The sequence below is a fragment of the Physeter macrocephalus genome, chromosome 17, assembly GCF_002837175.3.
Source record: "Physeter macrocephalus isolate SW-GA chromosome 17, ASM283717v5, whole genome shotgun sequence".
Taxonomy (NCBI): Eukaryota; Metazoa; Chordata; class Mammalia; order Artiodactyla; family Physeteridae; genus Physeter; species Physeter macrocephalus.
The window spans coordinates 6989496-7001009 of NC_041230.1; the positions used below are offsets into that span (position 1 = coordinate 6989496).

Consider the following 11514-nt stretch of genomic DNA (forward strand, 5'->3'; position numbering starts at 1 on the left):
GGCTCCTCGAGGTCCCTTTCCCCGGCTGGCTGACTGTGCCCATTTCCACTACGAGAATGTTGACTTCGGCCACATTCAGGTATGGGGGCTGCACCAGGTGGGTAGGCAAGATCCCACCCAACCCTGAAGCAGTATCAGCCACTTTACCGCTGAAACCTACCCTTGGGACTGGCTGCTCCGTTGCAGGAGCTGCAGGGCAGAAGGGGAGAGTTGTTCATTCATTCATTTGTTCCTTTATTCATTCAGCAACAACTTTTTGTTAGGTGTATGCTTTGTGCCAGGACCCTGTACTCTGACTGAGACATCTCCAGGCCCTGCCTTTGGGGAGGCTCAGGAGGGGGACACAGACCCATCCTCAGATAATGCCGATCTGGAGAGGTCAGGATTGGAAAAATGGAGACCCTCACCTGGACCTTTGTTTCCCTCTACAGCTCCTGCTATCTCCAGAGCGTGAAGGTCCCAGCTTCTCTGGAGAGAATGAACTGGTGTTTGGGGTGCAGGTGACCTGTCAGGTGAGGCCACCCGCCCCTGCCTCTCATTGAGCCTGGCGGACTGGTTGCCACGGTCCTCAGCTCAGGGTAATGGAACCATTGCTCCCTCCTGTGCTTCCCACTCCCACAGGGCCGTTCCTGGCCAGTTCTTCGCAGTTATGATGACTTCCGTTCCCTGGACGCCCACCTCCACCGGTGCATATTTGACCGGAGGTTTTCCTGCCTCCCAGAGCTTCCCCCACCCCCAGAGGGTGCCAGGGCTGCCCAGGTATACTACTTGTTGTCCCAGCCCCTACCTCAGCCAAGGTGTGTCCTCATCAGAGATGTGTGAAACCACCAAGGCAGGGGAATAGATAAATATTTAAGCACTGGTATGGCCCGAGTCCCAGCCAGTCAGAGGCCTTAGAACTGCAGCAGGGCTCTGGAGACTCCCTTTAGTTGTAGGATCATAGGGAGTTCCTGGGGGTTCCATGGAAGGGTCAGAATGGCCAGACCAATGGGGGCACACAGGGACTCGGCATAGTCTATTTAACCAATTGATATGACAGCATTTCAGTACTTCAGAGCGAGCGGAGCAGCACCCATGCGTACAAGTTGAATTTTGGCTCTGCCAGAGGCGAGCTAGGGCAGTATAGGAGGGCAGTGGGCTGTCTTGGGTGGGGTCTTCTCACATAGCCCACTCTGACAACCTGCCCCCAGATGCTGGTGCCGCTGCTGCTGCAGTACCTGGAGACCCTGTCAGGGCTGGTGGACAGTAACCTCAACTGTGGGCCCGTGCTCACCTGGATGGAGGTGGGCCCGGGCAGGAGGGCTTGGAGCTGGGAGTGAGTGAGGGATGTCTGGGGAGCAAGAACCAGCCTGGGAGGGTGTGTGTGGGCACAGGAAAGAAACGAGTAGGAGTGGAGGAGACGCTGGTATTTCAGTGTCTGTGTGGGCGCTTGCCTATGAGGGAAAAACGTGTGCGTGCATGTGCGCGCACAGGTGTTGAGCTGTAGGGATGTGAGAATTTCAAGGTATATTGGTTAGAAATAGGTTTGGCTGTAGCTCACAGAATGCCAGGCCAAGAGTGGCTTAAAGCAGCGGGGTTTTTTTTTTTAATTAATTAATTTATTTTATTTTTGGCTGCGTTGGATCTTCGTTGCTGCACGTGGGCTTCCTCTAGTTGCAGGGAGTGGGGGCTACTCTTCGTTGCGATGCACGGGCTTCTCTCTGCGGTGGCTTCTCTTGTTGCGGACCACGGGTGGGCTCTAGGAGCGCGGGCTTCAGTAGTTGTAGCACACGGGCTTCAGTAGCTGTGGCTCGTGGGCTCTAGAGCGCAGGCTCACTAGTTGTAGCGCACGGGCCTAGTTGCTCCGTGGCATGTGGAATATTCCCGGACCAGGGCTCGAACCCGTGTGCCCTGCATTGGCAGGCGGACTCTTAACCACTGCGCCACCAGGGAAGCCCCAAGCAGCAGGTTTTTAGATAGCAGATGTGCAGTGTCTGCTATGGAGGACAAGGGTGCAGGGTGTATCAGAAAGACTTCGGGCAGGGGAGTCCTGGGACATGGAAAGGGCTTTGTTTTGGGAGGGGCAAGAATGTAGGTGTTTGACCAATAGCTCTGAGTGACAGGGGCTTTTGGGTGGGGGACAGGTGGTGGCCTCCATTGGGCACAGAGGAACCTTCTCTGTCTTTATTATCGCCTTCCTCTGGCCTCTCCCTGCCACATTCCCTTCCATCTCAGCTGGACAACCACGGCCGGCGACTGCTCCTCAGTGAGGAGGCCTCACTCAATATCCCTGCGGTGGCCGCTGCCCACGTGGTGAAGCGGTACACAGCCCAGGCACCAGACGAGCTGTCCTTTGAGGTGAGGCTGTGGAGGAGCAGACTCCAGCTGGGTCCCCACTTCCCCTGCGCCTTCTGACCCTCCCTCCTCACACCTGCCCACTCCCAGGTGGGAGACATTGTCTCAGTGATCGACATGCCGCCCACGGAGGATCGGAGCTGGTGGCGGGGCAAGCGGGGCTTCCAGGTGAGCCTGGCTTGGGGCGGACGGGTGGGGTCGGGGCACCGCACCAGCTCAGATGGCCCAGTCACTGACCCGAAACCCTCCTCAGGTCGGATTCTTCCCCAGCGAGTGTGTGGAGCTGTTCACAGAGCGGCCGGGTCCAGGACTAAAGGGGGGTGAGTGTCCTGGGCAAAGTGGGGAGGCCCTCCTGCATCCTTTGCCTGCCATCCATCCTTTCCACCCCTTGTTCGCCCCACAGATGCCGATGGTCCCCCGGGTGGTGTCCCAGCTCCCCAGGGTATCTCCTCTCTGACCTCAGGTAATGCAAACGAGGGGCGAGGCCCCTGCCTCCCACCCCACCAGACCGGGAGCTGCACTGACCCTGTGTGACCCGCCTTTACTCCCACAGCTGTGCCCCGGCCACGTGGGAAGCTGGCCGGCCTCCTCCGCACCTTCATGCACTCCCGCCCTTCCCGGCAGCGGCTGCGGCAGCGGGGCATCTTGCGGCAGAGGGTGTTCGGCTGTGACCTTGGAGAGCACCTCAGCAACTCAGGCCAGGATGGTGAGGCCCGGGCCCACCTGCCCTGCCCGATCCTCCCACCCAGGCTGCAGCCTGCCCAGCCCTGACCCCGCCGTTTCTCCCAGTGCCCCAGGTGCTTCGCTGCTGCTCTGAGTTCATCGAGGCCCATGGGGTGGTAGATGGAATCTATCGGCTCTCGGGTGTGTCATCCAACATCCAGAGGCTACGGTGAGGACCCTCCACCAACCCCTTCCCTGTGCAAACATTTATGGAGCATCATCTCTATTCCAGGCCCCGTGCCATGTGCTGGGGACACAGAGTTATTGGGAGGGCACAGGGCAGGGTTGGACCGGGGTGGGGGCAGGGAAGGCTTCCTTGAGGAAGTGACACCCCAGCTGAGGTCTGAAAGGTGAGAGCAGAGCACGCACTCAAAGCAGAGGGGCCGGCCTTCACTGAGCACCTGCCGCATGCCAAGCACTGGGCACTGGGGACGCAGTGGTGCAGGAGACAACCAGAAACTCCTGCCCTCGCGGGGCCCACGTGCTAGAGGGGGAGCCAGACAAGGAAATGAGAGAGTTCACAATAGGTGACAAGTGGTATGGAGAAAAAAAGACAGGCCTAAGGAAGATCATAATAAGAAATCAGGGAGGGGTATTGCGGTTTTCAGTAGGGTGGGCGGAGAAGACCTCCTGGGGGAGAGCTCGCTGTGGAGGAGGTGAGGGAGCAAGCCCTGTGCTTATCCACGTTGGAGGGAACAGCCAGCGGGAGGGGAAAGCAGCAGGAGATGATGTCTGCGAAGTGATTAGGTGCAGAGCATGCGGGGCCTTTTTGATGACTGTTAGGATTTGGGCTTTTACTGGGAGTAAGAGGAGAACCACAGGATGGGTTCTAAGCCCAGGAGGGGCAGCATGCATAACAACAGTCTAAGAGGTGGGAAGCAGTGAGGCATGGGCTTCCAAGCTGACAGGAGGGTGGAGCCTGGGGCAGTGAGAGATGAGGCCGAGGTCACGTGCATAGAGCTTTTACCTGAGAAGGTGGGACAACGCCAGGTTGTGAGCAGGGGCCGCTGGGATTTCAGCTGCATTTCCCAGTGTGACCTCTTGGAGCCAGGAAAATGGCACAACTTTGTGGACAGAGCCCTGTCACACTGTGGAAGCAGATAGCCTTGGGTAGCTACAAGCAGGGCATCTCCCACCTGAGCCTCCGTGTCCTTCTCTGTAAGTGGGGGGGGGTGCCCTTGTCTTTGGCACATAGGGTTGTTGGGGGGAAGGGGGCTCAGTAAGGTTCTGAGAGCCTCTGAAGAGCCCAGCACAGGAAGAGGATTGCATCCACCTGTGGACACTTTAGGGGGCGGGGAAAGGACACAGCCAGGTGGGCTAGCTCTGACCCGAATCTTCCTCCTCCTTGACCTGGTGGCCTCAGGCATGAGTTTGACAGTGAGAGGATCCCTGAACTGTCTGGCCCCGCCTTCCTGCAGGACATCCACAGCGTGTCCTCCCTCTGCAAGCTCTACTTTCGAGAGCTGCCGAACCCCTTGCTCACATACCAGCTCTACGGGAAGTTCAGCGTGAGTGAGGGCGCTGGCAAGGTTGGAGGGTGCTGGGAGGCGTGCGGCCCCCCTCATTCATGCCCGCACAATCTCAGGAAGCCATGTCAGTGCCTGGGGAGGAGGAACGCCTGGTGCGGGTCCATGACGTCATCCAGCAGCTGCCCCCGCCGCACTACAGGTAAACCAGGAGGGGCAGGGAAGGGCTGTGGTGGGCTCCCAAGGGAGTTGAGGCTCAGGCGTCCCCCTCCGCTTCCACCCCCAGGACCCTGGAGTACTTGCTGAGGCACTTGGCCCGCATGGCGAGACACAGTGCCAACACCAGCATGCATGCCCGCAACCTGGCCATCGTTTGGGCACCCAACCTGCTACGGTAAGCTGGCAGCTCACCAGCCTGCCCCCCTAGCTCCCTCCCACAGGCTGGGCCTTGAGTCTCCCCCTACCCCTACCCCACCCCAGGAACCCACCCAGCTTTTGCTCTCTTGTTCATTTCACATATTTCTTAAGTGCTGGATGCCAGTACGCCTGCCCCTGTTCTCAGCACCGGGGACACAGTAGTGAGCAGCAACCTTTGCTCTGGGCTCACATTCTCATGCGGAAGATGACAGTGAACCATTACAAGAAAAACACAGAGCACTGTCTGATGGTGATGAGTGGCAAGGAGAAAGATTACAAAGTGGGGAAGGGAGATCTGTAGGGCCATGGCATTTGAAATGTTTAGATTGGCAGTGAAGGCTTCAGGAAGAAGTCTTCCATGGCCAGCAGCAGGGTAAGCCCCAGAGGATTTGATGGTGACCAAGACAGGCAAGTTCTCTGTCCTGGAGGAGTTCAGTTCTTCTTGGGAAACAGATAAGTAAATAAATAAAATAGATGGTACATGGTAGGTATAAGAACTACAGGGGAAAAAATAAAGACAGACCTGTAATGTAGAGGTTTACAATTTTAAATGAAGTGGGTGGGGAAGACTCCACTGAGAAGGTAACATTTGAATTGATACCTGCAGAAGGTGAGGGAAGGACCCATGTGGATATCTGAGGAGGAGCAAACTAGGCAGAGGGAATAGCAAGTGCAAAGGTCCTGGGGCTGGGTCAGGGCCTAGTGTTTTGGAGGAGCAGCAGAGGGGCCAGTGGTACTGGAGCTGAGTGAGTGAGGGAGGGGTTGAGGGAGAGGAGATGGTAAGGTCAGAGAGGTGATGGACCAGGTAGGGGAGGGACTTATGGGTTGTGGGTCATAGTGAGGACTTTGGCTTTTACCAGGAGTGAGATGCAGCCAGAGGAGGGCTCTGAGCCAGGAGGGCCCTGATCTGACTCAGGGGTTCACAAGCTCCCTCTGGCTGTGTGTGGGGAGCAGACTGTAGGGGCGGGATGGGAGCAGGGAGACCAGGGAGGAGGCTGTGTGATGGTCCAGGAGGGAGAGCATGGAGTCTGGGCCCGGGTGGGGGCAGTGGAGGAGCAGAGTTTAGATTCTGGATAGACTTTGTGGGTGGAGCCAACAGGGTCTGCTGAGATTGGATGTGGGTGTGAGGGAAAGAGGGGTCAAGGGCAATTCTAGGGTGTTTGGCCTGAGCCACTAGAAGAAGTACACTGACTGAGATGGGATAGGCAGGGAGGGACCAGGTCTGGGGAAGGGTTGAGAATGCAGTTTTAGTTTGACAGGGTCAGAGACATTGAATGATAGTCATTGCTTCCAAGGCTCCCTACCTCGCCTGGCCAGAACCCACCAGCTGGGGCTCGAGGCACCCGGCCACCCTCCCCCTCCTCCCATCCAGGTCCATGGAGCTGGAGTCAGTGGGGCTGGGGGGGGCAGCAGCCTTCCGGGAGGTGCGGGTGCAGTCGGTGGTGGTGGAATTCCTGCTCACCCACGTGGACGTCCTGTTCAGCGACACTTTCACCTCTGCTGGCCTTGACCCTGCAGGTATGCCCATTCACCCCCGATGTCCTGACTACTGCCCCCTCATTGTCCGGGCTGCACCGGGAGGGTAGGTGGGCTCCCAGCCCCATCCCTATCCCACTGAAGCTGGACCTCCCTTCTGGCTCCTTGAGGACCCCGCCCCGGCCTCTCCCTCCCCTCCCCCCCCTTCTCATTTCAGCTCCTACGCTCAGGATCCCCACTTCTTGGCCCGGACATCGTTCTTCCTTCACCCCTTGTAGCTCCTGGGGGCGCTCGGGGCCTTGGGTCCACCTGGGAGGAGGTGGGAGGTCCCCAGAGTTGACCCCGCCCAGGCCCCACCCAGACTCCCCGCCCTGCCCCGGACCCCAGCCCAGTCAGGATTCAGCACGTCGGAGGGCCCTCTGGCTCGAGGTAACTGAAGCCAGAGCCGCTGTCCTCGCTGGCTGCTGGGAGCTGCCTCCTCATCAGCTCGTTCTGCCTCACGCCTCCTCCTCACCTGCCTGCTGCCCACCCGTTCCCGCCTGGCCCCCTGCCTTGCCAGCCCGGGTGGGCACGCTGCTGGGCCGGGGCTTGGGCTGTAGCGCTTGGCTTTGCCTGTGGCCTTGAATGGTCCCAGGGCTGACGGCTGCCCCCTTTCCCGACTTCCCAGGCCGCTGCCTCCTCCCCAGGCCCAAGTCCCTTGCGGGCAGCGGCCCCTCCACTCGCCTGCTGACGCTGGAGGAAGCCCAGGCTCGCACCCAGGGCCGGCTGGGGACGCCCACTGAGCCCACAACTTCCAAGGCCCCAGCTTCACCTGTGGAAAGGTGAGTGGGAGACCTGGAAGGGGAGGGGCCAGCCTGGGGGCCCCAGCTCTCAGTCTGCCTCCTGTGTCTCACCCAAACTCCAGGAGGAAAGGGGAGAGAGGCGAGAAACAGCGGAAGCCTGGGGGTAGCAGCTGGAAGACCTTCTTTGCCCTGGGCCGGGGCCCCAGCATCCCCCGAAAGAAGCCTCTTCCCTGGCTAGGGGGCACCCGTGCCCGACCGCCGCCTTCAGGTCAGAGGCCGGGCAGCTGGCGTGGTGGTCAGAGAGGCACTGCGTAGTGCCCCCCGTGACCCTTCTTCCTCTCCCTGCAGGCAGCCGACCTGACACTGTCACACTGAGGTCTACCAAGAGTGAGGAGTCTCTGTCATCGCAGGCCAGCGGGGCTGGTGAGCACAGGGCAGCGCTGCCTATGCCCAGGTGGAGCTGGGAGGGACTGGGGCCCTGAGCTGGCCTCCAAGTGGTGTTTTCAGATTTGGGGGTCTTGGGTTTTTTTCGTTTTTAATCTGGACCATAGGTACAATAAGTTGGATAAAGCTTCACCCTTGTTTCATGATGCACTGTGATCACTGGTCCATGCAGCCGCCTTTCAAACAGTCTTTTATTCATCCCTTTTGAAAAAAAAATTAAATAGTATAATGAACGCCCACGAACCCACTGGCCAGAACTAAAAGAGCGCCACTACGTTACCTGCGGACTCCTCCCCCTCTCACCTGCTGCCTCCCCACCACAGGCATCCTCTAAATTTGATAGTCTTCATCCCTTTGCATTTACAGTTTTATCACGTACAGGTGCAGGCGTCAATAACATACTGCAAAGTTCTAGTTGTTTTGAAACTTTAATTAAAGGGTATCATTAAAAGCGGTATCGTGCTATATATGGATTCACTCACCACTACATTATAGGCTGCCGTCTGCGCTGCTGAGTATAGCTCAGCCTCCTTCCTCTCCGTCACTCTAGTGTTCCATGTGTGGGTATCCCCTTGGGAGTTGCTTGTTCATCCTCCTCCTGATGGATCTGGGGGCTCTGATGAGCTCGCCCAGGAGTGGAGGTGCATACTGTACGGTATGCTCACATGCAACTGTACAAGACAAGGCCCAAGTATTTCCCAGACGTGGTCGCCCCACGCTGTACCCCCAGCCACTGTGTATGAGATCTTGCTGGTCTCATGCTCACAGCCAGTGGGGTCGTCAGACTTCATTCTTGCCTTTGGGTCTGGAAGGATTCTCTTCATGGACTTGCCATTTATTTCCTTTATCACCCATGAGTCTGAACAGCTCTCCCTGGATTCCCAGCCATTGTGACCCTATCCGGGGACGTGCCTCTTCATGTTATTTCCCCAACTTAATGTGTGGTGTGTCCTGTTCTCACTGATGTATATGGGTATGTAAAGTTCTGACCCCTGACCCCTAACTGCCCCCCCATACTGCCCTTCCAGGCCTCCAGAGGCTGCACAGGCTACGGCGACCCCACTCCAGCAGTGATGCTTTTCCTGTGGGCCCAGCACCTGCTGGCTCCTGCGAGAGCCTATCATCCTCTGAGTCCTCCTCCTCCTCCGAGTCCTCCTCCTCCTCCGAGTCCTCCTCCGAGTCTTCAGCAGCTGGGCTGGGAGCACTCTCCGGTTCCCCCTCACACCGAGCCTCAGCCTGGCTAGATGATGGTGACGAGCTGGACTTCAGCCCACCCCGCTGCCTGGAGGGGCTCCGGGGGCTTGACTTTGATCCCCTTACCTTTCGATGCAGCAGCCCCACCCCAGGGGACCCTGCACCTCCTGCCAGCCCGGCACCCCCGGCCCCCGCCTCTGCCTTTCCACCCAGGGTGACCCCCCAGGCCCTCTCGCCCCGTGGGCCCACCAGCTCTGCCTCACCCATTGCCCTGGACATCTCAGAGCCCCTGGCTGTATCGGTGCCACCCGCTGTCCTGGAGCTGCTGGGGGCTGGGGGAACACCTGCCTCGGCCACCCCAGCGCCAGCCCTCAGCCCCAGCCCAGGCCTGCGCCCCCATCTCATCCCCCTGCTGCTGCGTGGAGCTGAGGCCCAGCTGAGCGACACCTGCCAACAGGAGATCTGCAGCAAGCTGGCACTGCCTGGTCCCCGGGGAGCCCAAGGCCAGCATGGTGAGTCCTGTCCAGCCCACCCGACCCCGCACCCTCACAGCCCTGAGGCTGCGCCCAAGACCCTGCTGACTCCTCTTCCCACTCCTCTCCTAGGTGCTGGTATGGATTCACCGCTGCTGCCCCCACCCCTGTCCCTCCTTCGCCCTGGGGGGGCCCCGCCCCCGCCTCCCAAAAACCCAGCACGCCTCATGGCCCTGGCCCTGGCTGAGCGGGCTCAGCAGGTGGCTCAGAGACAGAGTCAGCAGGAGCAGGGGAGCACCCCGTCTGCTCCCCACTCCCCTTTCCGTGGCTCGCTGTCCCTGGAGGTGGGCAGTGAGCCCCCAGGGACCTCAGGGAGTGGGCCACCCCCCCACTCCATAGCGCACCCAGGTGCCTGGGCTCCGGGACCCCCACCCTCCCTACCGAGACAACAAAGCGACGGGAGCCTGGTGAGGAGCCAGCGGCCCGCGGGGACCTCAAGGAGGGGACCCAGGGGCCCTTCCCAGGTCAGTGCCCAGCTCAGGACAGGTGGGAGGTGCAGGGATGTGCCAGAGATGGCAGCCCACTTACTGTGTTCTGTCCCCCCACAGGTTCCTACCCCTGGCTTCTCCTCAGCCCCCCGGGAGTGCCTACCATCCTTCCTCGGGGTCCCCAGACCAGGCTTGTACCCCCTCGGCTCCCCATCCTTCCAGCCCAGCTCCCCGGCCCCAGTCTGGAGGAGCCCCCTGGGTCCCCCTGCACCAATGGACAGAGGAGAGAACCTGTACTATGAGATCGAGGCAGGCGAGGGGTCCCCTTACTCCGGTCCCACCCGGTCCTGGAGTCCCTTGCGTTCCGTGCCCCCAGATAGGCTCAATGCCTCATATGGCATGCTTGGCCAATCACCACCACTCCATAGGTCCCCTGACTTCCTGCTCAGTTACCCACCACCCACCTCCTGCTTTCCCCACGACCACCTTGGCTACTCAGCCCCCCAGCACCCTGCCCGGCGCCCCACCCGACCTGAGCCCCTCTATGTCAACCTAGCCCTAGGGCCCAGGGGTCCCTCACCTGCCTCTTCCAGCTCCTCCTCCCCTCCAGCCCACCCCAGAAGCCGCTCTGATCCTGGTCCCCCAGCCCCCCGCCTCCCCCAGAAACAGCGGGCCCCCTGGGGCCACCACACCCCTCACAGGGTGCCTGGGCCCTGGGGCCCTCCAGACCCTCTCCCCTACAGGGCAGCCCCACCAGCCTATGGGAGGGGGGGCGAGCACCACCGAGGGTCCTTGTACAGGAATGGGGGGCAAGGAAGGGAGGGGGCTGGTCCCCCACCCCCCTACCCCACTCCCAGCTGGTCCTTCCACTCTGAGGGCCAGACCCGAAGCTACTGTTGAGCCAGAGCTGGGAGAGACCTTCCTCCTTTCTCTTCTCCCTCACTGATCTTGGTCCAGCCTAATCCCTTGTTGTTTTTTTTGCGGTACGCGGGCCTCTCACTGCTGTGGCCTCTCCCGCTGCGGAGCACAGGCTCCGGACGCGCAGGCTCAGCGGCCATGGCTCACGGGCCCAGCCTCTCCGCGGCATGTGGGATCCTCCCGGACCGGGGCACAAACCCGTGTTCCCTGCATCGGCAGGTGGACTCCCAACCACTGCGCCACCAGGGAAGCCCTAATCCCTTGTTTTGTATTTTCTTGAGCTCCTGACCCCTACCCCAGGTTTCTAACTTTGTAACTTGCCTCTGATGTGGGTCCCTAACCTGTTATCATAGCTTACCTACCCTGGGCTGAAGGGCATGCTCATCCCCCCACCATCCTCCATCCTGGGGGCTCTTGCACAAATCTGAGAGGGTTAGGCTGACTCCCTGTCCTCCCTTTCTCTCCAGGAGTTCCCAGCATGTCCTGTCCTGTGCACAGGGGGTGGGGGGACAGCTCCTGCCATCTCCCCCCACATACCCCACTAAACCATTTGACAAAATTAATGAATAAAAATGGTGAAAATGTGGCTGCTAGTGTCATGCTGGGGCCAGGCTCAGTGAACAAAGAGGCAGTAACAGATGGGTTGCTTTCTCATTTTATCATTTCAGCAGGTGCTAAATGGCGAGTCACTCCTGGGAGGCTCTGAGGGGCGATATCTGCAGAGAAGGGTCCATGGGTGCCCTAACAGTTTGTGTCAGGAGTGGGATTGAGCCTGGGCCTGTCTTCAAGTTGGCATCCA

General features: G+C 59.7%; 1 protein-coding gene across 1 annotated transcript; it reads left to right on the forward strand.

Moving 5' to 3' along the window:
* The first annotated feature begins 6 nt into the window (after positions 1 to 6).
* On the forward strand, positions 7 to 11256 carry ARHGAP33 (Rho GTPase activating protein 33). Its single transcript, XM_028478191.2, has 19 exons — positions 7 to 79; positions 432 to 512; positions 622 to 759; positions 1191 to 1283; positions 2215 to 2337; positions 2425 to 2502; positions 2588 to 2654; positions 2738 to 2797; positions 2888 to 3040; positions 3124 to 3226; positions 4421 to 4565; positions 4643 to 4725; positions 4810 to 4917; positions 6313 to 6458; positions 7084 to 7237; positions 7321 to 7466; positions 7547 to 7621; positions 8671 to 9348; positions 9442 to 11256. Exons 4-19 carry the CDS (start codon positions 1191 to 1193, stop codon positions 10695 to 10697), a joined length of 3468 nt encoding a protein of 1155 aa, XP_028333992.1. The 5' UTR covers positions 7 to 79; positions 432 to 512; positions 622 to 759; the 3' UTR covers positions 10698 to 11256.
* Positions 11257 to 11514: the final 258 nt, after the last annotated feature.